This window comes from Miniopterus natalensis, chromosome 10 (assembly GCF_054644295.1).
Source record: "Miniopterus natalensis isolate mMinNat1 chromosome 10, mMinNat1.hap1, whole genome shotgun sequence".
NCBI classification, from domain to species: domain Eukaryota; kingdom Metazoa; phylum Chordata; class Mammalia; order Chiroptera; family Miniopteridae; genus Miniopterus; species Miniopterus natalensis.
This window is the reverse complement of record NC_142090.1, coordinates 629,554-652,840: the sequence shown is the minus strand read 5'-3', so window position 1 is coordinate 652,840 and position 23,287 is coordinate 629,554. Positions and strand designations below refer to the sequence as shown.

The window sequence follows — 23,287 nt, the reverse complement described above, 5'->3', positions numbered from 1 at the left end:
AGCTTCCTGACCCCCCAGAACAGATACCCAGACAGGTCCAGATTCTTCATCACTCTGGGCTGATCCACTACAGCCAGTCACTCAAAACAGGGACACAGGTGCCGGCCTCCAAGTCAGGACTCAGGTCGACTCTCAGCCCCACTGACAAGACTGGGCTGTGTGGAGGGAAAGGTGGAGCTGCTGGAGCCAGGTTTAAGCTCATCCAGCCTGGCCGGTGTGGCCCAGCGGTTGAGCGTCAACCTATGAACCAGGAGACTGTGGTTTGATTCCTCAGGGCACAGGCCCGGGTTGCAGGCTCAATCCCCAGTAGAGGGTGTGCAGGAGGCAACTGATCAATGACTCTATCATCATTGATGTTTCTCTCTCCCTCTCTCTGAAATCAATAAAAATTAAAGTAAAAACATATTAAACTCATCCAGTGGAGCCCCTTTTGTTCCCGACTGATCTGCACTTGATACAGTTACTACTGAGGAATGTTGTCCCACAAAGTGGGGCCTATGGTGTCACCCTGGAGGTGTACCTGGTGTCCCTGCCTGCACTCCCTCATAGAGAAACGTGTCAGGGCCAAGCCGCCAGCCTCGTGTCAATCAGCAGGTTCAGAATTAGAGCCTCTGTGTCCCTGTGCCAGAGGAAAACGTGGGTGATGGAAGGAAACCAAGCCTGGACAAGGCAGAGATGTCCTCGGCTGCCTGACCAACAAGGGTTGCTGACAACAGATTTCCCCACAGACAGGCCCCAGGGCTTTCCTGACCCAGTGCCAGGACCCACACAGGTCCCCCCTACCCCCCTAGGCCAGGTACCATTCATTAATTTGGACAACTCAGCGCAGACGCCATGTGCAGTGGGAGCTAGTGAATAGGGCAAGGTCAGACGCACACGTGTCCAGGAGTAACAAGTGCACGCAGATACTGGTGGGCCCAGAGGGGGGGTGTCTTTACGTGGCTGGGTGCTGTGAAGCCTCTCAATAATAACGTCAGAACAGTTCTTGGGTCAGGGTCCTGAGCTTGGTAGGTGCACCTCCAGCAGAAAGGCCCGCCTGAGATGCTCCTCAAGGCTGCAGGACGAGGTCCTGAGGATGGCCAGGGGTCAGGGGTCAGGGGCGGCTGGGCTGTGGGAGAGCCCGGCCACTCAGACCCTCCAACGCCCCAGGCCCAGACCGACGTCCAAGCCTGGGTGCAGCAGCCGCAGGAAACCCTCGGCTCTGCTGCTTTCGCCTGCCGGTTGCCATGGGGACTGGTGCTTGTGGGAGTCCCAGAGGCGGCTGCTGACAGACACTACTCTCTCAGCTCAGACAGCCCCGCGCTGGGGAGGACAGCGCTATGGGTAGGGTTGGCAGGGTGGAGGGGAGACACTGGTTTCCTGGCCTTAGGCCACACCAGCCCCCTTGCTCACTGCCTAGGTGGCCGGCCCTGGCCCCTTCCTCAGGTCCATCCGGAAGCAGGGTCTGTAAGAGCCGCGCTGTAGCCCACAGCCTGTGTTCAGGAGGAGCGGCCCTACTTGGGCACAAAGATCTTCCGCTAAGATGGTGGGAGAAAGGAGAAGTGCCACTCCTGTGCAGATAGAGGTACGATGACTATGGAAACAGTTACGTCCCCCGTGTCTGGGAAGGACTTAGGTTCAACACGCCTACTAAGTGGGAGAGCTCAGGGTGCAGAGAGCCAGTGGTGAGTTCTAAGCGTCACTGTGAGGCCAGAGCCTGACGCTGGCTCGCACCCAGGGGTGCTCCCATCACCGGGCACAGCTGCCGTCTGAACTCCCACGTGCAGCTCACCCCCCAGCACCACCTCAGTCACCAATGGGGCGGCCAGTGGTGTCCAACCACCGAGCTAGCCCAGATTCCTCAAGCTGGCCGCTGACCCATGGGGCACAATCACGGCCTGCAAGGAGGAGCAGCTCTCAGAATGTGGGCACCAGACCCCCAGGACAGCGTTGCTCACTGGGTGTCCACATGCACCCGTCCCCCCGCCCCCGCCTGGATGGACACTCACCCGACACTAGACAGTCCCGCAGACCAGTATTCCCATACCTTTTACACAGGAGCCCACTGGGCGTAAGCAAAGAGGAAGTTTGACTGGGATTAGAGGTGGGGTCAAGCCCTTCATACCCCCATCTCCTAGAGATGCACAGGCCCAAATGCAGGTCCCATTTCCCCTCTGTGCATCTACCCAAATGCATTCTGTCTGACCAGGCCAGAAAGTGTACCCATCCTCCCCTCACCCACCTGTCACCAACACCAGGGTGCCCTCCAGCTGGCCCCTCACCAACCCACTGCCTCCGGTCCCTGTCTGTGTACGCAGCGAGCGTGGAACGACACAGTTCCTAGCGTTCAGTCCACCCGCTATCCTAACCGCGCCCTGAGCGTCTGCCACGCATTCCTGCACAGGTGACCCTGACGACCATGACAAGTGAGGTCATGCTGCATGTATTATAGGTTATGGAACAGTAATGCTTACATTATATAACATTATGCATAATATGTAACATAATTGATACGCAGCATATAGTTTATTTTGCTATGTGACGTTACACCACCCTCCCCTGCATCACACGCTGATTTCCCCATTCTCCACCCTCCCCGCAGGGCCAAGCTCTGTCTTGCTTCCCCAGCACCCCACCTTTCAGCGCTGGCACCTGCACACCTCCAGCAGGTAAGCGCTGAAAGACTAAGTGGGAGTAAGAGGGAGACTGGCCTCCGCTACAAAGACTAGAAGCACCTGCCGCCCTGGCCGGTGCACTCAGGGGTTAGAGTGTTGGCCCGAGCACTGAGGGTCGTGGGCTTGATTCCCAGTCAAGGGCACCTACCTGGGCTGCAGGTTTGATCCCCAGTTGGGGCACATGTGGGAGGCAACCAATCGATGTGTCTCTTTCTCCCCCTCCCCCACTTCCACTCTAAAAAACAATGAAAAAAATATCCACAGGTGAGGATTAATAAAAAATAAAAATTAAAAAGTACCTGCCCACAATCTGGTGAGCACCTCTGCGCACACCACTTACTGTCCTGTCCACCAGCACTTCATGCTTGTGCCCATGTCCGCGAGTGAGGCAGGATTTCCAGAGAATCACCTCGCGGAACAGATTCTGAGCAATGGGGACAGGCGCCTTCATCGCTCAGCATCTCCACCACGAGATGTTCGATGGGGATTAATAGCCTTGTGCCTATTCATTACGTTTTGTATCATTTTGTATAAAATTAGCAATATAAACACCCTATCAATTCCCTCCACAGGGCTGTGTCTCCCTTCATTAATAATCACACAAGACGGCTGCAGAGCAGGGTCATTAAGCCGAGAGGGAACCCAGTGCAAACAAGACTGCCAGGCCAGCTGCAACAACACGGCTGGGACTCCACGCCATCTTTTAAAGTGAGAACCCACAAATAAATTCCTTGTGAGTTCGCAATTCTCCCTTGTTGGCAGGTGAGGAAGTCGGCCTCATGTGGACACTGCCCTCAGGGACGCCACTTCTCCCCATGGCCCCAGACACTCTCGCCAGGCAGACGTGGTCTAGGCACCACTGCTCTGGGTTATTTCTTTTTTTAAATTTTATTTATTAATTTTTGAGATACGTCGATTTGTTGTTCCACTTATTTATGCATTCATTGGCTGATTCTTGTATGTGCTTTGACTGGGGATCGAACCCTCAGCCTTGGAGTATCAGGATGATGGTCTAACCAACTGAGCTGCTCAGCCAGGGCTGGGGTATTTCTACTGCCCCAAAATAAGATCCTTATGTCACAAGCTTACTTTGTACGATCATTTTCCTACTCAGCATCAGGTAATTCATAACATCTTAAAATTATTCGAAATACAAAGGAGCTAATTTTTAACTGTGTATGAACGTTATTAATTTTTCACACATACGAGAAGCAGCTATGACAGCTGACGTGAAAGCATTGGTATAATTTAGCAGATTCGGTATCTGGGAAGTTGCTGACGAGACACCATGTTTCGTGTCTGACTCCCTCTGGAGCAGCAGGGAGTCCACAACACGAACACAGCGACAGTGACCAGAAACGAGGTTTCAGATAACCCACCTCGTTTCCCCAGGAAGCAATAAGGTCAACGAAAGGCCACTGTCAGTGAGTGTGCTGTCATGATTAAGCCGAAAGACTCTGCCCTGGCCGGGTGGCTCAGTTGGCTGAAGTGTTGTCCCATAAACTGAAGGGTTGAGGGTTCGATTCCTGGTCAGGGCACATACCCGGGTCGCAGGTACAATCGGTACATCTCACATCAATGTTTCTCTTTCTCTCTCTCTCCCCCTCTCTCTAGATCAATGGACATACCCTCAGGTGAGGATTTAAGAAAACAGCACACACTTCATTCTGTTTGTCCATTCACAGCATCCTAAGCAAACCCAATTCTGAGAGTCCTATGTCCCAGCCCTGGGATGAATGGCCAGTGTGGAGCAATGGTCAGTGCACAAAAACTGATGCCCAAGTTGACCTCATATGTGCCCAGTGACTGATCACTTGCACGAAGGACCTGAAACTGTAAAATGGATGCTGTGCTGAGAAGGGTACAGCCTGCAGCCACAAGGGGCTGAGCCACAAATACAAGATCCCAGTCCTAAATTCTGAGCATTTACAATGACAGGTGCCGACTCCGCCCGCCAGGACCATGAGGCTGCTTCGAGGCAGTGACGACGCTTTGCAGCTCTGAGAACTACACCCTGGGCCTGAGTTGCGATGAAACACGACAGTGAAGGAAGTGGAGGGGTGGTTGGGGGAAGTCAGCTCTCCAGAGATCATATCAGTGAGGTTTTCCGAGTGCAGTCAACTTTGCTATGAATCCTTCTTTAACTAAAAATGTTTGGCCCAAAATCAACACTTTCAGCAAACGGGAGTTATTAAGGGCACCGAAATTTCCTACCAGTAAAATCCAGCAGGAACCAGAATGGATCAGAGCAGGAGTTCATCCCACTGATGGGACAGAGCTGCACTGACACCTGTCCACAGTCACCGGGTAGAGACCATGTTCTTAGATGTCGACACGTGACGTCTCAACAAGGAGAACCAAGCAATCAAACCTCTAAGTCAGCCAAATACTCTGCCACATTTTACATTGGAAAATAGGATATACGTTTCATTAAAAAATAGTCTATACATTTAGCAATCACGGCATTGGGCGAGACAAAGCATCACGTCTGCTGTGTCTGGGCCATGGCATCGGCCACGTCTCTCACAAGCAACCACACAGCAGGTGTGGTGGTCGTGGCTGAGCTGAGCAGAGGCCTGGGAGCCATCAGACCAAGGCTCTGTGATGTCTTCTGTTTTCTCACGAGGCAGAAAGATTGCACACAGCTCACAAAGTTCTCAGTGAGCTAAACCAGACTCCAGGTGGAGGGCAACGCAAACTGCCCCCCCCCCTAGCACTTTCCTCCGTGACCTTGGGTTTCCACTCAGTGACAAACGCCAGTCTCATAACTGGGGTCACCCTGCAGGTCCCGGCTGAGTGAGGGGGACTGATAGGGCTGGGTTCTGACTGGGAAGCTATGACTGAGTCGCTTGTTTCTGCTGAAAGCTCCTCATGTTACCTCTATGTGGGTGACAGACATGCGCCTGGAGCTTGTGGGCAGGTATGAAACAGGAAACCAGGAGCAAAACCGCACCCGCTCCATCCACACGCCACCACCTCCCACACACGGGCCTTTGTACCCCAGTGCCTCAGAGCACTGTGACCACCGTCCACCTGAAGTCATGTTAACTGATGTGCTATCACCTCACCATCTTCCCATAAGTATCAGGGTGCCCAGGAAACTGTACTTTAAACCCTCTGCCTGGGGTGCACGCGAGTGCACGTGTGCGCACATGTGTAGTTATGTTGAAAGAACCTTACCTGCTGCCTTCGCCACATCCGCGGTCGTCACATTCTGGATGTTGGCGCCCACTCTGAAGGTCACTGCTGGTCCCAGGACACTGGAAGAGACCATTCAGAAAAGGGTCAGTGCCACCTCTGATAATGCACAACAGCATGACACTCTCACAGACACGTGCACCCAGGGCCACTGCTCCCCACGCGTGACCTCGCCGGGTCTCCATGTCCTACACACCTACGCCAGGGCCACCGTGTTCTTGACACTGACTTTGTTTCCATTTCCCAGGGATTCTGCTGACAGCCTCTGCTCTTCTAACACATACAGCGGTGCTCTTATAAAAAATTCAGCCCCAACAGCCCAACAATAACAAGTAGATACTCTTGCGATCGAAAAAAATGTTATGGAAACAGATTTTAGTGTTTGGTTCTCAAGGGAGCAGAAGGAATCGAAAGCAGAAAGGAAAGACACGAGTATTTTAAAAATCTTTGACAGCAACCGTTTAAAAAACTTATCAAAGTCGTTAAGAAACATTCACTATAAAAATAACTGGCAGGGAATTGGCAGACAGGAATTATCCAAAATTTCCAAAGCTTTTAAACACTATATTGAACATGATTTTGAAAAACACATCACTTATTTTAACAATTTGACTTGTCTGAAGACCTCGTATACTTCAGAAATGTATGTTACATGCACAGAACTCTCAGAATGGAGCAGGATTTCAGGGTTGGTCTCAAAGGCAGGTGACCCCACCCACAGACAACAGCTTTTCACAGACTGACCTCCCCAAATACCCTCTGCAGGAAAGTCCCTCGCTCTGCTCACATCGAGGTTAATGTCCCTGTCACATCTGCAGGTCCTGCATCTGAAGTGACCCAGCCAAGCCCTGACCCTCTACTCCCACCGGAAGCTCTTCTGGCCCTGGAATGATGGTACTTCCACCTCAGTTCCTCCCCACGGTGACATTACACCTGCCCCCCCTCCCAAAGCCCCACTCGGCCTGACTTCCCCATAAGCCCTCTGACAACAGCAGCACCTCTGTCTCTCCAAGATCTTCTAAGCACCTGACATTTAGCATTTAAATTGCAGGTTATTTTACAGATCATTCAAAACTTCTGGAGTGGATAGTGGGCTCTCAGGGCAGTGCAACCTTGCCTCCAGGGCCTCATGCTCAGGGTGACAGCCGAAGGCTGCATCTCCCAAATCGGGGGGTTCCTGGCTGTCGGGAGCACCCTCATCCGCTAACGTCCCAGCCACAGGACTTCAGGTTCACAGGTACTTTCAGGGCCCTTCCCACCTAAACCCCATTCCCTAAGTTGAAGTCTCCCTCTGGTGCCCAAGTCCTCTCTGAAGACACCCAGTGGGCTAACGGCCACTCTGAGCCTTCTTCCTACTTCTGCCTCATGTTAAATGTCTTCATAAATCAGGGCGACAGGAGGAGGCCGATGACCACAATTCTGCGCCAGGAGACTAAAGCACACTTTCTGGAAACTGCCAAGCTCCCAGGGATCCTCTCACAGGTGGAGGGAGGTGTGGGAGTGGGCGAGGGGGTGGGCACCAGGGGAAGGGATGGGGGGACCTCAGGGCTGCTGAGACTGTTAGGGATGGAGCTAAGCTCGGGCAGCCCCGCCCTGGGCACGGAGAACTAACGAGTGTCAGGGCTGTGAATTCCCACCGCTGCACCTTCAGCAGCTGTCCTGGAAAACAAGAGCACTGTGAGCACTGTCTTCTCATCAATTCGGTGAACCACACACAGGCGGAAACAAAACTGCTTCGTGCATCGGGAGGACACGGAAGATCGATCACAGAATCAGGCTGTCCGGCTGCCCTCAGCTGAGCCAGGTCCTGGGCCGATCGGGGCTCAGCAGAGGTTGTTAGCAGCAGCGGCAACTTGATCCCCACCTTGCTCAGGAGCAGGTCCCGTGGCGCCACCCACCCGATGGAGCGCTCGGAGCAGCCCCACATCCATCAGCCGGGCGGACAGCCGTGATTAGATTATAAAGTCATAACTGCGGTCGTTGTGCGTCTGCTGGCATAATTACATCAGCATGCTAATGCCGTTTTAATGGTCTCTAATGATGTAATAAGAAATAATGGGATTTACTTGACAGCTACATAACCATTAACAAAGCATATTAGGCATAACTAGTTCTTCCATGAAAACACAGACAATCTCTCAAAGTGCCAGCACAGCCGCTCCCTCTCCTGGAACAATGAGCATGGCTGAGAACTGGCTCCTCCACAGAGCCACGTGGGTCCACACAGAGCCACATGGGCCACACAGAGCCACGTGGGTCCACACAGAGCCACATGGGCCACACAGAGCCATGCGGGGCCGCACAGCATCCCTCCTCAGGTAGCCTCTGCCTATCAGTGCTGGGCGACACACGGGACCTGCACTTGGGGCTCAGGAGGGACAAAGCTGACGCCACACATGCACACATATGTATGCATATGCACGTGTGCGTACTCATATGGGCAGTAATTTAAGACCCTGGGGTGTAGTACCAACACTAACTAGCCAGGACAGTGTGGGGAAGGGGGTTTCAGAGGAGCCTCTGGACCAAGACCCCAGACTTCAGGTCTGAAACATGAACATACCTAAGAGTGGGGTGCTGAGGACACCCCAGCTGGGGCAAGGCCTCTGGGGAAGGACCATCCTGAGTGCTTGCAGGAGAGCTGTGGACTAGATTCCTGGAGGCCTAAAGAGAGGGCAGTGGTGTCAGGTTTGGCTCCGTAGGAGGTAGGAAGCCCCCAGTGTCCTAAAGCAGGGAAAAGACTGGTGAGTAATGTTAATAAAAGCTCTGGTCTGGCCACCGAGCAGCTGGCTGGAGCTGGGCCTCTCCTGAGAGGTCCCTCCTGCTCCAGCTCCAGAGATAGCAGAAAAGCCAACTTGAGGAGAGGGCAGGGAGAGATTTGGGCAGAAGGAAGAGTCATTTCATGAACACTCAGTCACCCTGTCTGGGGAAGGCTGGGTGGGGACTTGAGCCTGTGACACAGAGTCTGCTCTGCCCCCAGGTGCTCAACATGGTACCTGTTACAGGACTTTGCCCTGGTTACATGTTCCCAGGAGGGCGTAGCTGGGACAAGCCCTGAAGGTAAAACAGGTAAACACCTGCTTTATAGACGATACAAGTGAGACCCTGAAGGGAAAGTCACTTCCTGGCCACGCAAATGGCCACCCAAACCCAGGTCCTCTGATTGTGTGTCTCTGTCCTAGCAGCATGGGGACATGGGACAGATGTGCTGAGATGCCAGAAGCATTGGAACACACTCAAGTCCTGGAAGTAAGATTTGTTGCCAACTTCTGTGCACAGTCCCGATAGAGGTAACACTGCGTCCCTGGGGACCCAAAGCAGTGACCACACAGCTTCATCTTGAGGAAACGTGCCTGTCTGTGCAGTTCTTGGAGCACACATGTGAGGAGACACACCCCCATGCCCACGTCCCCTCCACACACCCCTCTCCATCCCCACCACAGACGGCTCCACTGCCCACTGCATTAGGGTTACGCAGCCTCATTACCCACACCCACCCCAGCCACCTGGACGGAGCTTCCTGGAAGTCCTCCCGTGTCCATTCCATCAGAACCTCCAGGATGCTCCCCAACCCTCTCCCCTCCCAAGTCCCTGGCTCCCTGAATGCCACTGCACACACCCAGCCCCAAGCCAGACAGCAGCCATCCGATGATGAAACGGAATATTTCCGCCTGCTGGGACAGCTGCTGCCCCGCCACAGCCCCGAGGCCCAGTCCTCTCAGTCCAAATGTCTGTTCTGACTGTGGAGGAGGAGCCTGCGGGTCACTGCAGGTGTGACTCAGTCCTGCCCTCGCCCCCCCCCCCCCCCCCCCCCGTGTCCCTGTGTCCATCCTGCTCTGCCTCCTGGGCAGGCGCCTCACACCAGGTCCTCCTCCCTTAGCTCCTATCCTGCCCGAACGGGGAGGGCCCCTCCTCACCACCGACCTGCCCCAGCCCCTCTTCTGGGCCCTGCTGAGCACACAGTCTGCCTTCTCTCCCTTGCTCAGCACTCCTCACCTGCACAGCCCCCTCTGTGCACCAGGTGTATGCACGCAGGTGAGATGAATACACAGCGTCTCTGGGCCCTCCCAGGAAAGATCCATGCTCGCTGTGTGGGCCCCACACTCCATGCTGGGCACCTGTCTGCGACCTGTCCTTCAGCCCTCCTCGTCCAGAAGCTTCCGGGCCCCGGGCTGGGTGAGGTGCTTCCCCACTCATGTCTCCTGGGCCCTCCACACTAGCTGCTTGCACATGGTCTGCCTTTCCCAGAAATGGTGAGATATCTGTGCAGGGCGGTGTCACCCCCGCAGTACCCCAGCTCCTGGCACATGTCCAGGTCACAGCAGGTGCTCAGTAAACACCTGCCTGTGAACCACAGGGATACCTGAGCGTCTGCAGGCCATGGTGATGTTCCACGTCCAGGTTCCTGTGGACGTGAGCCCAGTTCAGCTTTACTTTTAGTCCTCAGCAACGCTTGCCGCTGTTGGCTCTGCCCACGCTCAGGCTCTCTGGGCTGGGCCTGTCGCTGTCTACACCTGCACTCGGTGGCCCCACTCACAGGTTTCCTTTATGCGATGCTTGTCCTCAGTGCTCCCCACATTTGCCAAGAAATAGGAAGAGGCAGCCCTCACGTGACCTGGCAGCATGCCTGCGCCCCTCCACCCTTATGTCACTGAAACACGACAGGGCCCGGCACCCTGCAGGCCCACTAGGTGCTGACTGAGGCTTCCCTGGCACGTGCCATCCCCAAGGCTCTGACTCGTGTGCAGAGGGGCGGGTGAGGGCAGAACATTCCGGAGCCTCCTGGGTGATTCTAGGAGCCGCAGGGCTGGGAGCCATGGCCCGGTGGGCCCCGCTCCTGCTGATTATAATTCCTATAATTACACTCAGGTTACAGCTGTGTTTAAATAACTCACCAACCCCACTGGAATTTTCCTTTCATTTCTTCCCGAAACAGTTTCTTGCTGGTGTAATTGACAGGAACCACAGGCACACAGGTCTCTCCCTCGCAAACCAATTTATGAAGTGGAACCTGCTATGGCTGAGAATAAACCCCGAAGGCCTGTGCCCACACTCACTCGGTGTCTGCAACGATGTTGGTCGGCATCTCGAGCAGACGTGCGATGTCCTCCAGCAACTCCTTCCCTTTCTCCAGGCTCAGGGGGCTGTGGAGGAACAGAGGGGGCAGTGTCGCCATAGGGAACTAGCTCGTCAACACCTGAGGAGCTGAGGGCCCCACATGCTCCCACCCGCCTGGGGCTCTGACAGCTGCCCCCTGCTGTATTCCTGTCACAGTGACCGGCTCAGGCCACAGGCATCAGGGGCTTCTTCAGCCACCATGAATCACCTGGATTTTCCGGCAATAAGACAAACAGTTCAGTGCAAATGGGATTGTCAGGACATGAAAGGGGCCAGAGATGCAGCAGCGGGCTCATCTCAGCCTCAATAAAAACATAATACGGAGGGGTGAGGGGAGGGGACAGAAGCAGATGCTGAAAAGCAGGCCTCAGGTGGGAAGGCAAGTGGACAAAGGAGACACATTTTTAAATGGATTCATTTCTAAAGTGAGTCACAGGGCAATGAGAAGGTGTTTAAGTGCCCCTGAAAGGGTAGGCAATGGCGCGGTGGACGACCCACCTGCAGGGGCTCACTGAAAGGGGGTGTACATTCCAGGATGACCCCCCAGCACAGCAGCACCACGTAAAGAGGCTGTTCAATGTTCCAGTGACAAATCCCAAATCCCAGCACCCAGTTCTGTGAATCACACGTTGCCTGGGAGGGGCTGCTAGGGACACCTTGAAGGCACATTCAGTTGGATGGTGATATAAACACTGCACAGCCCAGTTTCATCCTAGCGACTGTCCTTCCGTCCTTCCTCACTCCTTCAGCAGGTGTAAGAATGCCCAGGGGGCCCAGCGCTGACTTGGGAAAGGGAAACAAAGACCGAGCCCCTGCTTAGTGAGGACACAGGCAGAAAGTCATCAATGAGTGAAACTGAAAGTGTTGCTGTGGGTTGAACTGTACCACTGAGAACTCACACGCTGGGACCTTAGGCCGCGTACCAAGGTTACATCTGCGGCACGGTGCGAGCCATTGGCCCTTCCCCCCTCACCGTCACAGGCTGTCAGGACTCCAGGCAGAGAGTTGGACAAATGGATGGTGCTCATTGTGCTAAAAACGAGCATGCAGTTATTTCTATTTTATTTTTAAAATACATGGCCATCATCTGTCATTTTGTGGCCTGAACTTCCTTAGGAAGCAGTTGGAGTTAATCTCCAAAATCAATGGATGGATCAGACCTGTGCAGTTTCATCTGTCTGCCTGTGACAGCTGTCACCCCCATCACCTGACGCCCAGTACTGCCGCGGAAAGAGAGACATGAGCACTTAGTGGCGCGGGTCAGAGCTGGGTGTTTGGAGGGCGCCTCACTGCCGGCCCGGCATCTGGTGATGGGAGGATTTCAGAAGCCAGGCAGTGTCTCCTCTAACACGTTCCCGTTTGGAAGCTCAGCAGCATGTGAATGCCACTGTTAGACTGTTTTGACGGGAGGTGCTTCCAGGGACCTACCAGACAAGCAAGACAGAAACTACACAGCCACTCGGTGGGTCACGGAAAAAAGACCAGAGCTCTACTCACTCATGGTCTGTCACGATGTAGCCGTGCTCCTCTTCGGGAGACTTGACCTCCAGCCTCAAGCCCTCATTGGGGCCGCTCCGAGCTCCTGCTCTGAGGCGCGAGTCCTCCCGCGAGGGCCCGGGGACCCAGTGTGGGAACTCCCCGAATCCGTCAACCTGGGACTCCATATGCGGCAGCCTCCCCAACAGCTCTTTGGAGTAGGTCTGACTCTTCACATTTTCCACGCCGGCAGTGTCCTCCTCGGAAGACAAGGAGGCTTCGGGGTCCTCTGATTTCTTGGTCTCCACAGCAGGTGGGGCTCCCAGTGGGAGTCGAGACCCAGGGTCCTGCAGGATGTCCCCAAGGCCAAGGCTCGCAAGGTTGACCTAGTGGGAAAGAAATTCACATGAGATGACGTCTAACAATGAAGGGACATTTGTGACGAGGTCATCACATGGGATAATGACAGGCCACTGGAAACGGAGAGTTAACAAGTGCAAAGCATTTGCAGCCCATGTTTAGAATCACATCTAGATGAGAAATTTTCAACCAAGCGGAGGAAGCGTATCAGGATCAAAAAGGCACATCCTCGGGCCTTTGAGGGGAGGGAAATGGTATTCTCACTGCAATGGTGTTGTGTGAGAAAACTTATTAAGTAACCCTACCCCTACCCCTAACCACTCGGATAAATGGGCAAGAGAAGTTCTAACCACAGTTCTTTTTTCCACACCACCACAACTGAGTCATATAGCCATGTAAGCCATTGTCGTTGCTTACGAGTTTCTTTTCTGCACCCTTAAGACCTGTACTAATGAGCAAAGGGTCTTACGTAGGAAAAACCAACAAGCCCCTCAGTGAGGTGTTAACTGTGTCTAAACCCCTTTCCAAATTCCCTTCTCACAGGACAGAGAGGATCTGTTTCTGAGCCACACAACCCACGTGTTACTAAGGCCACTTGAAATGTGGTGAGCACAGCTGAAAATGGGATTTTTCCTTAATTTTAATGAATTTAAGTTCAATCAGCCGCACGTGGCTTGTGGCTGCCACACTGAGTGGTGCAGGTGCAATGATCCAGAGCCTGTCAACGTCCCTGTTAAATGAACCTTGGAGATCAGCACACGGGACAGTCTCACCTATAACAAGGTGGTATCATGTTACCATCCACACCCTTGGGTGGGGAAATTCCAAGGAATGTTAATTTTCTTCTTTTATTCACCATTTTTTCATATTTCTACAATGGATCAATATTACTATAAAATCGGAAAACAGATATTAGTATGTATCTAAACATGCACAATTTTGCATGTACTGTTTACACTTTTCTAAATTTTGGAATTATGAGGGTTTCCCACCCTTTCCTTGAAAATCAAAGCGAAACAAAACTTTGTATTTCATGAACATTCCCCAGCCATGAACGAAACGAAGACCAGTAGAGCGCTGGGTTCAGCATGAGGCAACGTGCAGAGGCGTGCATCTTACCTCTCCGTGAACTCGAGCATGGCTGTCCTGCACTCTGGTGCCTGTGGGAGACAGGGGCGTTATCCAAGTCCTGGTTGGGATGTCATCATGGGTGTCGTAGCCACCGAGGGGCCTTCTCGGCATGATGTCACCATCCTCATTTCTACTAGAAAGTACCTCTTCCTGTTAAACTCTATAAACTGCATGGAAGAGGAGGGGCTCTGGCTAAACAGTAAATGTGAAGCCAGTCGGAAGCACACTCTAGTTCCTGGACCTGCGTGTTTCCCGAGTGTCAGCTCACACAGGAAACAGCCATGGCGCCAGCACAGTGAGTAGTCATGAAAAAGGGCAGTGAAGCGTCTGACCTGAGCCTTCTTGTGAAGGTGTCTCTTGAATGCACTGACAGCTGTTTCTCTGTGGCGGCCGCTTCCCGAAACCAACACCCTGCCTGCGATACACTAGGAGCACCACTCACCTTGCCCTCCTGAACACAACCACCCCACCCAGGCACCTTCCAGACCCTCCAGCCCTCAGGGTGGGTGGGAGTCCTCTTGATCACTGACTGCCTCGCAAACGCCTTGTCCTGGTGGAGCCGGTACCTATTCCTACGTTCTCGCTTCGAGTCGAGCGACATGCCAGCTTCCATGCCAGCCTCTGTCCCAACACACAGAGACAGACATGCACCCTCCACCTGTGCTTCTGGCACACGCTCTTTGTGCACCTACTGTGTGCATGCTTCAATGTAGCTCCAACTCTGAGAAGCAATAAGGCACAGAGAAGGCCAGTTGTCAGGGGAGCCCAAGTCCACCCACGGGTCAGGCGGCTGTGGGGTGTGTGTGAGTATGTGCATGTGTGCACATGGTGCACGTGTATATGCACTCTGTGCAAATGTGTGTGTGCATGTGTGTGCATGTGCACACATTCATGAGTTTGTGTGACGCGTGTGTGCATGCATGTGTATGTGTGTTGGAGTCAGAGGACCTCTGCTCTTTCCCTGGAGCAGCCTCAGGTAGACATTCAAATGAACCCCTTTCACTTTATTAGTCAAATATTTGATGACGATCCCTCACACACAATCCAAAAACACTTTCTGTCTAGTTTCCGCTGTCTCTGAATCTCAGCACAGGAATTCCGTCTCTCACAGACAGCAGTTTGCCTTTCGACATGATGGCTCTGGCGGGCCGCCTGCCAAAAAAGCTTTCAGCCAAACTCACGGATACAAGCCCCCGCCCCCTGCAGAGAGGATGCACTGCAGCTCGGGAGCTGGCTTCCCGCTGCTCTGCAGCCTGGTGCTTCCCTTCCACCAGTCTGAAAGACCAGGACCTGGGCGCTCACCTTGAATGCTGTCCCCGCGCTCGTCGCTGACTTTGAACAGAGCTGCTTCTGAGCTGCCTGCCGGCTCCCCTGGCTTCCCTCCAGCTCCTCTCCAGGGATCCCACTCCCCCGCTGTGCCCACACCGTGCACGGTGCCAGCAGTCACACGGGCCACTTCGTCGAGGTCCAGGGGGCCCAGCGTCTCCTCATCAACGTGGTGTTGTCTCGGGTCCTTCAGGAGATTCTGCACACGTGCTCCTAGAGGCACATACACAAATGCAGATAAACTGACGTGTCTGGAGCCTGAGCGACAACCCTCCCACCAGTGACAGGCACAGGCGGTGTTCCTAAATACTTATGTTTGTTGAATCTGAATCACACGTGACCCTCTAACCACTACCATGGCTCAGTCTTTAAAGAGTAGCGATGGACGGGGGACCCACGGAGGAACTGTGAGCAGACACGTGGGCCGATAAGGATGGGAAACAGGACCTTGGGTAAGATAGCTGGAGTTACGAGCCAGGAAAAGGGAGGCTGAGCAGCTTCATCTGTCTTTAGTCCGTAAAGAAATGATAATGAGCCTTTTCCCCTCTTGCCTGCAAGAAAGATACGAAGTCTAACCTGCGAGCCCAGTGCCCAGGGCACCCTGACTGTGACAGCAACACATGAACACCGACGTCGTCCCTCTTCCCACGTCCCTTCCTGCCTGCGCTGGCCAGGAAAGCCCGTGTGAACTCAGCACCGTGGCCAGTGTGGAATCTGTACAACACACGCAGCCACAAGTTTCACACGTGCTGTGTCGGAGGCTGATTTATGCATCAGCATGAAACTCAGATGTTTCTCCTTGAAACAGTGCAAGACGCAGGGTCAGCTGCAAAGCTCCCTCCTCACACTTCTGCCGGAAGGCAGGTAATAAGGAGAAATTACTGTTTTGGGGGCAAAGGGGCTCACGCTGTTCTGTTGGGGCCAGGGAGGCAGGGGTTGGGGGGGGCAGGACCAGTGCCGGTGATGTCTCCCTTGCAGCTTCCACCTTTGTCTTTGCAAGGAAGGCACCAGCTGTCTAGTGGACAACACAGATTGGAGATGACAGCACCAAACAAGGGTAAGAAAGTCTCTTTTCCAAAAAGACCCCTGAAATGTAAGCTGTGCCTGCAAGTGGTGGGCGAGTCTTCGACGGGTGCAGGAAGACTGGGACCCCGGCGATGAGGAGGGTGTGGGGCCACGGGGTGGGAGGTCTTTGCCACATGCATGCGACCCCGTCAGGGAGTGTCTGTGTGGTTTGCTCATCTATTCACTTGACCATGAAGGGCATTACTTTTATTATCTTAGAAAATACAATAGAATAATTTCCTTCGGGGGGGGGGGGTGCCCCTTCGGCATTTCTCCTAAGTGGTTGGTAGCATTCTGACTGGTTACTCTGAATATAAAATACATTTTCATGGTCAAACAAATAAACAGAGAAATAAACAAACTGTGCAGAAGGAATATGATGAGTGAGGAGAGTCCTGGGCTGAACCACGGGGGCTCTGGGGCAAAGGCGGGAGAGATGGGGATGGTTGAGAGAAGGGAGTCCTCGCACCTCTGTCCACACGGAATTGCTCCTGCCTTCTGTCTACAGCTAGGGTTTCTTCTGTGGATTTAGGGACACAATCTGGGTGAAGTAACAGGCTTATCTCCCAAGACATGCAACTATGAAATGGACAAGACAGACGTGGCAACAGTTTTCCAACACTGAGATGCAGGCTGAGCCACCTGTGAGCACTGAGGAAGGGAGGCATGTGAGGTGCCTTACTTGCCAGATAGAAGGAGGGGCAGGACAATCCCCAGAGCTCGGGGCTGGGGGCTGGTGAGGTGACTAGAATTGAGGAACGGAGCACTCTATGGGAGCTGTGCAGAGAGGTGCCCAAAAATCTGTGTGCAGGTCCCCATGGGTCCCTGGACAAGGGATGGCTGCCCACGTGCAGGGCAACCCCTGGAGGCTGAGCAGAGGGTGGGGCCATTTGTGTAGAGGTTGAAGGTCACTAAGGTTCCCACAGCAGAAACCTTGCTGAACTCCAACATTTCCTGGAAATGCAGAAAAGCCACCAAAATAAACCAACTCAAACAAAATATAAAACCTGTCCTGATAGGACTTGAATCATAAGGATCCTCTAAGAATTTGACTGCTTCCAGAAAAAGATGACAACTCAACACTGTTTAGGGGGAGGTGACACATTCTCAAACCCCCACATAGTGTCCAGTGGGCAGCAAAAGCAATAGACATGTGAGAATCAGAAAAATGTGACATGCAATGAAGACCAAAGGAGCCAATATGAGAGTGAGGGACAAAGACAAGGAGCTGCTATAAACATGACACAAAGGAGGGAAAGCCGGTGAGTGAAATGTACAGCCTTTGACATGTGGGACCTCACTGCACAGGCTTAAGGGAGTGTGGACGGCGGGGAAGAAAGGGTTCCTGAATGTGGAGACAGGTAGCACTGTGACCTGGAGGACAGTGACATGGACTGGAGGATGGAACAGAACCCAGTTACCTGCAGGGGTACCAGGCATGACACTGTAACTGGAGTCCAAGAGCAAAAGAAAACAGGATGGGCCAAAAAAAAGCAAGCTCCCCAAATTTCCCCAAGTTGGAGAATACAGAGATTCAGGACACTCAGTCCACTCCAAGAATAAATGCGAGAGAGGCGCACAAGAGCTCTTACAGTCAAAACACTAAGGACAAACATGAGGATGGTATCTCAGCAGCCAGAGGCAAAGGACACATTACTGACAGAGAGAAACGGTCGAGCAGGAGCTGACTTCTTAAGAAACTGGAGGCCAAAAGACATCGAATGTCTCACAAGAATGACATATTTGATAACATGCAGATGAATGACATATTTGAAGTGTTCAAAAAGTGTTTAGCTCAGAGGTGTACACCCAGTGACATATCCTTCAAACTTGAGAGTGAAAGACAGGCATTTTCACATTCTAAAGAATAGAGTTACACTAATCACCACCATCAACACTGCCATCACCATCATCACCACCACCACTGCCACCATCATCAGCACCACCATCACCACCACCACCGCCATCATCATCACCATCATCACCATCACCACCACCATCACCACCGCCACCACCATCATTACCATCACCACTGCCATCACCATCACCATCGTCACCATCACCATCATTACCATCACCACCACCATCACCATCATTACCATCATCACCATCATCACCACCACCACCGCCATCATCACCATCATCACCATCACCACCACCATCACCGCCACCACCATCATTACCATCACCACTGCCATCACCATCACCATTACCGTCACCATCACCATCATTACCATCACCACTGCCATCACCATCACCATTACCGTCACCATCACCATCATTACCATCATCACCACCATCACCGCCACCACCATCATTACCATCATCACCGCCATCACCATCATTACCACCACCATCACCACCATTGTCACCATCACCACCATCGCCACCACTGCCATCATCTTCACTTTCTTCATCACTATCATCATCACCATTATCATCTTTGTCATCACTATCATTATCACCATCTTCATCACTACCATCATCATCATCACCACCACCATCATTATCATCAGGAAGAATTTACTGTGCTCCTTTTGTTCAGAGATCACATAGTTCATTCAATTTCTGGAGAACAACTCTCAGGTATTTGTAAACAATTTGGATAAATTCAGGAGGAGCTTATTTCATTCTGTCTTCATTTGGGCCTCCACCCTGGAGATACAGGCCTAATCATATGTCAGCTTCCTGTCTATTTTCACTGCAAACAACACAAGTACAGTAAAACATGTTCTCCTTCCAACTTGAGGGGCTGAGGGCTTGACAGCTAAGTGGTGTGCACTGCTCACTGGCTAAATGAGAGGTGCTGAACTGCCACCTGGGTGTCAGGAGGCCCTGCTCAGGAGGGCTGTCTTCTTTGTTCTTGTAGAACTCTGCACCCAGTCCAACTCACCCTCCATTACAGGTGATAGTGAGGCGAAGGGCAGAAAGTATCAAATAAGCTTTGACATTAATTATGACTCAGTTGGTGGCAGGTTTGGCACTCAAATCGTTCTCTAAAGGATGTTTCTGGGAGACTCACATTAACCTGAGTCTGCACACTCAGAATGGTAACTGATGATGACACATGCTGGTGCCAAACACCAGACTGGAATATGCAACTGTCCGGGGATGGCTACCACGGGCAGTAATTGAAATCTGTCTACATTAACAAAATGGGCTGAACAAGCAGAGTAGTGGGACCTGACTCACAGAAATAGCCTCAGCATTGTGAGAGTTGACGAACTTCCTATTAGTAGGAAAGTTCTAGAAGGTAGATGACCAGCATGGAAGGCTAACACATATCTGCAGCTAGGAACTCAATTTATGTTCAGGGCCAAAACAATGTATATTTTACCACAATGCTTAAAGATTTAAATATAAAAAGTGGATGTGGCACCTTTCGTTACCTAGGAGGGGCCAAGTTCATGGGAACTGGCCTGCGTATTAATCCTGAGTTGGAGGAAGAATTGTCCCCATGAGGACACTGAAGGGACTGGAGGGGAAGATGCAGCAGCTGACACTGCCTGCCCCTGTTGGCCCTGCTCAGTGAGAGGCACAACAGCAAGAGAACCCAAGGGAAAGGGACACACTCCCAGCACCAATAGCACTCACCTCGGGCAACTGTGTTTCTATCTTTATATCCAGCATTCAGATGACCACTTATTACATTTATAACGAGTAAAACAACCACCAACCATTTGCACATTCTAATTCCCATAAGCTAACAGGTGACAAAATGACAAGACAGGCTTCTAGTAGGGGAGCTCCACTTGGGTGGGCCCAGGGAGCGAGTCTGGGGGGCCGGACCCGAGGCATCTGAGTCTGACCCTGCCCCTGGCACGGTGGCCTTGTCCTGTCCACTGCCCCACCTCACGTGGGTCTTTGAGTTTATGTTGCTTCAACACTCTGGAAGGGGGCGAGGTGTAAACAAGGAAGGACGGACGGACAATGGTCTCTCCTCCACAGAGTTTTTACCGAGTGAACATCTAGCACAGGTAGTGAGCCAGAGCCTCATGCGTTGCTCACATCTGGGAGCACGGAGGGGTGGGGTGTTCCTGGAGTTCTGTCTGAAGCCTGAGCTCTGAAGGTCAAGGTCGTGTGGGTCACATGGAGGTTTTCACAGGCTCCTCCCTCCCGGTTCTGGGGCTCTCCAGGGCCTCCCCACCCAGAGAAGTCAGAGCACACCTGCCCTCCAGCCCTCCTGTCCTACTTTCCTCCACCTCCCTTGCGGTTACTTTGAAGGGGAAAGGGTTTCGTGGAGAGGGCTGTGGCACCCTGTGCCTTCTTGGGGATCCTGTGCTGGGCACAGCAATTCTGTCTGGACTTCTCATGAGGGCTGGGGTGGCCACACGGAGTGGTATGAGCACTGCCTAGGGAGTGGAGTGGAGTGAAGTGGGTTTCTGCTATTGGTGAACATCGATTAAATCCCAGCAGTGAACTCAGCCAGAGTGGTCATCTTGAGAAGCCCTGGACTGCACATTTAGTCGGTCTTTTCTTGTCCGTTTTCATTAAACATGTAAGGGGAGAAGTCTTGATCCCTCCTACCCTGGCCAACAGACACCCCTACCTCCAGATGATCTTATCAAGGCCACTGCTCCCCCTACAGGTTCAACATAGAACTTTGCTCACAATAAACAGAAAGCTAGAATCTGGAGCTAAATGGCCATTTAAAACATTAGTGTCCAGGACCAATTAGCCAGACTAACAAAGTAAATTGTGTTCAAATCTGCACTTTGGACAGTTGGCTCTTAAGAACTCCAACTCAGTCTCCAGTGACCTGATGCTGGGTCAGCCATCATCCCCCCTCTTAAGCCACTGTTTCCACATCAGAAAAGTGAGGTTGAAAATAGCACCATCTTTTAAGGTTGGTATGAAAAGCAAACGAGACCCTTTATGTGGAAGAACCCATTCACTCATCCACTCGGCACCTGCTGGACCTGAGGATGCAAACAGTGGAAAAGAGACACAGTTGCTGGCTTCCCAAAGCTTATGGTCCACATGGGAGATGGGCACTGATCAGATGATCAAACAAGTGTGAAACTGCAGACTACTGGGCGATTGGCCGTGTTCTGGGGGGAAAGACAGTGCGCTGTCTGGGGGGGGGGGCAGCTAATCTCGCTGGGGGTCCAGCACCCTTCCAACAGTTAAGGTGAAATCTGTCTGACAGGTTAGTGGCCCATGCTGTTGGCGTGATAAAATGGGACACGGCTGGACAGCATTCCCTCTCAGAAGGACATGTCTCTGAAGCCTTCTTGCCAAACACTGAGCACAAACGGTTGAGTCTCTGGACTAGACCCAGTTTGCAGGAACTGGATGTTTTCTTTGGGAGCTGCATGTTTTCTTTGGGAGGCAACCAACAAAATCCAGGATGTGAAAAACTCTACGAGACAAGTAAACTCGTTTCTACAGTAAATAAATTAATAAACTGTAAGGAAAGAGACAAGAGGAAGGAGAAACCTCCTGTAGATCAAAAGGGGTGAGTCCTGGCGGTGGCTTAGTTGGCTAGAGCGTCATCCCAGGATGCCAAGGTTGCGGGTTCGATCCTGTAAGGGCATGTAAAGAACCAACCAGTGATGCATCACTACGTGGAACAACAGATCTCTCTCTCTTTCTTAAATCAATAAATAAAAATTTAAAAGAAAACAACAAAAGGGGCTTAACAGATGTATACACCAACTCAATGGACCTTCTTGTACCCTGATCCAAAAGGAACCAATTGTAAAGGAAATTATGACAACTGAGAAATCTGAATGCTGATTAGATATTTAGTGCTGTTAAGACATTGCTGTTAATTCTAATATGGGGTAAAGCTGTTGTGGTCAGGCTCACGCAAGAGCCATCTTTCAACGAGGCAATTCTGGAATACTGACAGGTGAAAGCATCTGATGACCGGGGAGGGAGAGCAGGTGGTGGGCCCACAGAAGCAGCGAGAGAGGCCAGGAGGTGCTGCTCCCTGAAGGCCAGGGATGCGTGGCGGGCTCATTGCACAATCTATTTACCTCATGGTGGACACTTTCTGTGACTCCTCTCAAAACACACAGGCATCTGGGAAAATGCTATATGTAAAAAGAGACCAATTTGCAACGTAGCCCAGGAAGAAACACCAACGAAATTGTGCAGTTCAGAGGGGTCATGGGGCAATGGAGGGAGCATCTGCAGAGAGGAAATGAAAAGGTGGGGAGGGACCATGTGGTGGGGAGGCGGGTTCTGGGCAGCGTGGCCCGAGCAGAGACAGAGGAGCAAGTCACCTCTGTCCGGCACCAGGTGGTGCTCTGGGGAATTTAAGTCCGGTCGATGGGCAGCAGCATTTACCTCTCCTAATAACGAGGATGGAGGTTGTCCACAGTGCCATTTTTAAGCTATGGGAGACGGCATAGGAGGGGAGAAGGGTGGTTAGAGACAGGGTGCCTGGCATTGCTGGGTGTGCAGAAGCAGAGAAGGGCGATGGGCAGTCAGCACCATGGACAGGGCCAGGGAGTCAGCAGAGGCGGCTGTGGGGTATCAGATGGCAGAAGTGAGCTTCAGCATCTTATTTACGGCAGAGGCATGAGGTGATGCTGAGCTGAGATCAGACAGTACAACAGCCATAGGAAGGCCTAACCAGCAGGTGAAGTGCACTGACCATGAGAGCGCAGAAGGCAGCAGCCAGGCCCACAGGCAGATCTCGGAGTAGCACTTGGTTTAAAGTGGAGAAAACTGTCCCCAAAGGGAAAAATGCTGGTGGGAAAGGTGCCCTTCCAGGGAGCAACTCCTGTGGAAATGCCAATCCCACTGAGGGAGCGTTTCTGTGCAGAAAGACGGTTCTTAGGTGCACTGCACAACACCTCTCTTTTCTGAGACTGGCACAGGAGAAAGCATTAACGGCCACACTCCTTCCCTCTAATTACAACTCTGCATTTCTTCCCTTTAAAAGGTGCCATAGCGGCTATACGGGCAGAGACAGAACGAGAGAGCTGCCTCCCTGAAGAGCAGCAATG

General features: G+C 52.4%; 1 protein-coding gene across 1 annotated transcript in view; it reads right to left on the bottom strand.

Moving 5' to 3' along the window:
- PTPRN2 (protein tyrosine phosphatase receptor type N2) overlaps nucleotides 1-23,287 on the bottom strand; it is a 248,121-nt gene that overhangs the window by 174,948 nt on the left and 49,886 nt on the right. The window contains exons 6-10 of the mRNA XM_087821303.1: nucleotides 15,240-15,476; nucleotides 14,380-14,558; nucleotides 12,468-12,832; nucleotides 10,910-10,996; nucleotides 5,835-5,914 (exon numbers count right to left, since the gene is read on the bottom strand). Of these exons, the coding sequence (XP_087677429.1) occupies nucleotides 5,835-5,914; nucleotides 10,910-10,996; nucleotides 12,468-12,832; nucleotides 14,380-14,558; nucleotides 15,240-15,476 (948 nt within the window). The remainder of the gene's footprint in view (nucleotides 1-5,834; nucleotides 5,915-10,909; nucleotides 10,997-12,467; nucleotides 12,833-14,379; nucleotides 14,559-15,239; nucleotides 15,477-23,287) is intronic.